The sequence below is a fragment of the Ziziphus jujuba genome, chromosome 9 (assembly GCF_031755915.1).
Source record: "Ziziphus jujuba cultivar Dongzao chromosome 9, ASM3175591v1".
In the NCBI taxonomy this organism is placed as follows: Eukaryota; Viridiplantae; Streptophyta; class Magnoliopsida; order Rosales; family Rhamnaceae; genus Ziziphus; species Ziziphus jujuba.
This window is the reverse complement of record NC_083387.1, coordinates 6,226,638-6,231,344: the sequence shown is the minus strand read 5'-3', so window position 1 is coordinate 6,231,344 and position 4,707 is coordinate 6,226,638. Positions and strand designations below refer to the sequence as shown.

The 4,707-nt window shown below is 33.1% G+C and overlaps 1 protein-coding gene across 5 annotated transcripts; it reads left to right on the top strand.

Moving 5' to 3' along the window:
• Window positions 1-1,678: 1,678 nt before the first annotated feature.
• Window positions 1,679-4,421, top strand: LOC107426631 (uncharacterized). Of its 5 annotated transcripts, none has more exons than XR_007237332.2 (6): window positions 1,685-1,915; window positions 2,033-2,190; window positions 2,647-2,713; window positions 3,344-3,445; window positions 3,547-3,701; window positions 4,051-4,421. XR_007237332.2 is itself a non-coding variant. In XM_025076994.3 (6 exons), the coding sequence occupies exons 1-5, from the start codon at window positions 1,784-1,786 to the stop codon at window positions 3,592-3,594; spliced, it is 507 nt and encodes a 168-aa protein (XP_024932762.1). In that variant the 5' UTR covers window positions 1,685-1,783; the 3' UTR covers window positions 3,595-3,599; window positions 4,051-4,421. The 5 variants fall into 5 exon arrangements, 3 of the variants coding, with proteins under 3 accessions (XP_024932763.1, XP_024932762.1, XP_024932761.1); XR_003057151.3 differs by having other exon boundaries at window positions 3,547-3,919; XM_025076994.3 differs by having other exon boundaries at window positions 3,547-3,599.
• The last annotated feature ends 286 nt before the right edge of the window (window positions 4,422-4,707 follow it).

Genomic DNA, 4,707 nt, shown 5'->3' with positions numbered 1-4,707 from the left:
AAAAAAGGAAAACAATTTAGAAGCCAACAACTTCCACCAGGACTTATTGTAACAGTCCAGTCCATCCGTATGAGATATTGTCCGTTTTGGACCCAGCCCGTATGGTTTGAAAAGGCTTCTCAAGGGAAAGGTATCCATACCTTCTTATAAGGCATGTTTCGTTCTCCTTTCCAACTGATGTAGGATTTCACAATCCACCCCCCTTAGGGTCCAGCGTCCTCGCTGGCACACTGATCCGGATCCGGCTCTGATACTATCTGTAATAGCCCAGACCATCCGCATGAGATATAGTCTTCTTTGGACCCAGCCCGCACGGTTAAAACTATGTGGACTGGGCCCAAAACGGACTATATCTCATGCGGGTGGTCTGAGCTGTTAAACTTATCATGGATAACAACATATCCAACCAAAAACGTAAATTGGCTGCCGCTCATACCACAAGTAGTCAAGTTATAAGAAGCACTTCCAGGATTTGTTAAGAATGAGAACAAATTCCAGCCTTGCTCGTAATTTTAACATCTTGAGGGGGGAGGTGGGCAAATTTCATCATAAAGTAGAACATTTTGCTTAGAGTTTCAACCTATCTTGATATTCTTCTTCTTCTTTTCCATTTTTTCCTCCTTACATATATATATATATATATATATATATATATATATATATATATTCTTAGTAAAATATTATTTATATGACTTACATATCAAATGATAATTACAATTAAAAGGTTTAGTTTTAATATTTAAAATAAAAAATAATAAAATTAAATATCTCAATTAAAATTTATCACATAACATGCTACCACCAAAAAAAAAATTAAAAAATCATATTCTAAATTGTCATTAGCATGATAAATAGTTTCATCTATCATTTCATTTTTAATTTTTTTTTTGGGTTTATCCATATAGCCCATGTAAATGGGTAATTCCTTATACAACTAGGAGGATTAGCCGTTTAGTTGACTCTAAGGAAGTTATATATATATATTGTTAAAACTTGGTTTCAGAAAGATTCCTGAATTTTTATATGTGACAACTGAATTATATATATGGCGACAGTCAAAGACATAAGGACCATTCAACAATTTTATAATTAATTATATGGATTACAGCATCTCACGGAAGACTTCTGCTTTATATATATATAAAGAGTAAAAAACAATAAAAAAGTAAAAAATAAAAATAAAAACATAAATTACATAAACATCCCACCTAATCCCAAATTTTTTTATCTACTCTTTCTGTTTTTCTGAAAATTGCATATATTTCCCTTGTAGTTTCAACTTTCTTTTACATACTTTCATTTTCTTAATTAAACTTTGAAATTTGGTGATCAACAAGCTTATTTTTGTCTAGTAACAAAAATATACTCAACATAAAATATTAAAGTTCAATGTTGTTTCTATAATTTGCCCTTAAATTAACATTAATTTTAAAAATAAAAAAATTTAAATATATTTTTTTTATCAAAAGGTGGTATTTTATAGTTTATTATAAATAATTTTTTTAATAAAATAACTTTAAAGATATGAAATAATTATTTTAGGACAAAAATCGAAAAAAAAGAAAAAAAAATTAATAATCAGGGCTAAGTGTGTGATCGTGCTAAAGATAAAGGACGAACAGTATAAATAATCCTAGAAAAATAAATAAATGGAACGAAAAAAAAAAAAAAGGTAGTATTGGTTAAATATCATATACGAAAAGGGGTGGTTGACAAAAGCAGAAGAAAGTTCACAAAGTCGGTCGTCTGAGGAAGTGAACGAGGAGAGAGAGAGAGAGAGAGAATGAGTTACGTACTGAATACACTGACGAAGAAGCGAGAGGTGGATTCCATTATCAGCGACACCATCGACAAAGTTCTCGTCCTCCGATTTGGCCGCGCTTCCGATTCTGTTTGTCTCCTTCTCGACGATGTCGTACGCCCCCCACTCCTCCCTTCTTTACCTAGGGTTTTCTTTTTGTTATTACTGTTACAAATTGATAGCTAGCTCTGCTTGATTCTATGTAATTTGTGAATTTTTGGTATTATACAGCTATCTAAATCAGCACGCGAGGTTTCTAATTTCACAACCGTCGTACTTGTTGGTATAGATTCGGAGGACGTTCAAGTTTACATCAATTATTTCGACATTACATTGATTCCTTCTACAATTTTCTTCTTCAATGCTCATCACATGAAGATGGATTCTGGGTATTATTTCTTTTTTTTATTATTATTTTTTTACTCGGCCGTTTAATCTCTTCCGTTTAATTTCACTCTGTTTTTGTCTTTAAACTGTCAATCTGAAAACAAAGCTTTCAAAACCCATCAACCAAACTGTAGTGTATGGATGCAAATGAACTTCATTAGTGGTTCTTTTGTAATTTCATATGCGAATGTAATGGGGCTCGATGCATTTTGCACTCCTTTATTGACGTTTTTGCACATTATGGATGAATTAAGTGTATAAAAGCTGTGTCTTTGCATTTTAAAGAATTAGAATCTGTCTCTTTTTTCTTCTTCTTCTTCTTCCCTTTTTTTTTTTTTTTTTTTTTTTGGGTTTGATTGGAGGGGTTAAGTTTTTTTAGATATGGTAAGTGGCATCCTGCAACTGAGATCTTGAGAAAATATAGGTTCACATTGTACTGTTATTTTGTTGTCACGCAGGACTGCAGATCACACTAAATGGGTTGGCGCATTTCACCAAAAGCAGGACTTCATTGATGTTGTGGAGGTAAATGGTTTTTATAAATTAAATCATGAATGAACTGACACTGTTTAGGAAATTTTTATTTTAATCTTGCTTCTTCATCTTTTGTATAAACCAAAGTTTTAACTTTCTTCAATAGAACACGTGTTCTAACCAGGAGGTGTTTTTGGTGCCATATTAATATAGGGACATAATTATAATTTCCTGAATTGAAATTAGATGCAACTTGCCATCAGTATCCAAGTTGTTTGTGGCATCCTAGTGTTGCTTTATGCCCTGTATCTGCCTTGGTGGTAATCCATTTGCTTTGAAGTTGGATCATCTATGGGTCAGGATTTATAGAAAGTGTTCATAAATTATATAAAGTTCTAGCTCAAGTAGACTGTTGGATTAGACAAGATTTGCTGTACAGGAGAACAATGTGTTTCGGTTTGACCAGTGACAAAAAGGTCTCTGTTAATTTTACGAAGGATCAAAGTAAGGCTTTTTTCTGCAGTTTTCTTTGCTCTTAACCATTGGTAAGATTTTGTTTAGATAAGCTTGTATGTTTTTCGTACTTCATGATGCTAGGAATTTCTTCTTTGTCTGACATATATGTGCTTCTGGATATGTGTGTGATGGGACAAAGGTGAAGTTTCTTTGCACTTTTTGCAGGCAATATTTGGAGGAGCAATGAAAGGCAAGCTGATTGTGAATTGCCCTCTGCCACCAGAAAGAATACCTAAATATCAGTTATTATATAAGGATGTCGAAGAGGTAATTCCCTCTTAAGATACTATATACTTTTTATTTTTCATTTGTTCCGTTAAGATATTTTTCTCAACAGTCTTTTGTTAATATCTTTTTATTCTTTTCAGGAAAGCCCTTTGGCGTCAGCATCAGACATTTGTTGTTTGAGCAAGTGATTCTATTTAAGAGCCTCACGGCCTTCCTATTTATCCTTGGCCTTAGATTTTCTTTGGGCATTTGATTTATGTGCAAGCATTGCATAAATCCTCGGTTTTGGGTGTAGGCATGTCTCAAGACTTTTAACAGTCAATTCTGAATTAGGACTTGAATTCGTGCTTGCCATTGCTAAGAAGTGGTCTGTTGCCTATGATAAACCTGGAGTATGGTACATCAGGCTTAATTTAACTTGTTAGTGTGTTAAAGGAGCATTTGAACCCTTTATAACTTTATAATGCCTCATCTTGGAATATTGACTCATTTTGGGAATAGGATGCAGGACAAGTGAGTTCTTTTAATTGGTCACTCATTTTTTCATTTAACCCTTTGAGGTCAATTTTGTGGTGATTGATTGAGGTCTATCATGCATGATGCAATTTAATGTTATTTTGGTTTAACTATGATTGTTGCCCCAGGCCTTGGTTAAGGTGAAGGTGAGAGCTTGAAGGGGACTCTCTAGCATATTACTCCGCGTATAGAAATGGAAACTATTTAAGCATCCAACAAACCGTTGGGGCATTAATAAGAGGATGAAACAATGAGACAGTGAACTTGACCTGGATACCAGCAAGTTGTGTAAGAATTGTACATGAATGAGGAATTTTTATGTTGGTGTTTGATGTTCATATCTATTTTGGATGAGTATAAAATAACATGGTACAGATGTAAACTGTACTGTTATTTTCTTCTTTTCTTTTTATTTATTTATTTTTTTCTGTTGTATTTTTTAAACTATGTAACGTTTAGATGGAAATGAAAAGTTTAACACAAATTGGCATTATTATAATTCCTGGGCAATTTGAGTAAGAGTTCGCAACTACATTTCATTCTTTTTTAATTTTTTTTTAAATTTATTATTGTTATTATTTTTCTTTCTGATGGTCTACCAAGTTATGCCAAAACATTGATAAAAGATGCAATTTGGATCTGTATGCTTAAAGAAGATTTACTGTCACTTTATGTAGCATTGTAAAGATCTTTTAACAGTCGCCTCTTTCAAAAACAGCTGCAGCCCCCATACCAGTGCCCGCAGTATAGATTGTATGTGTATACCAGTACCTCGTTCAAGTAGA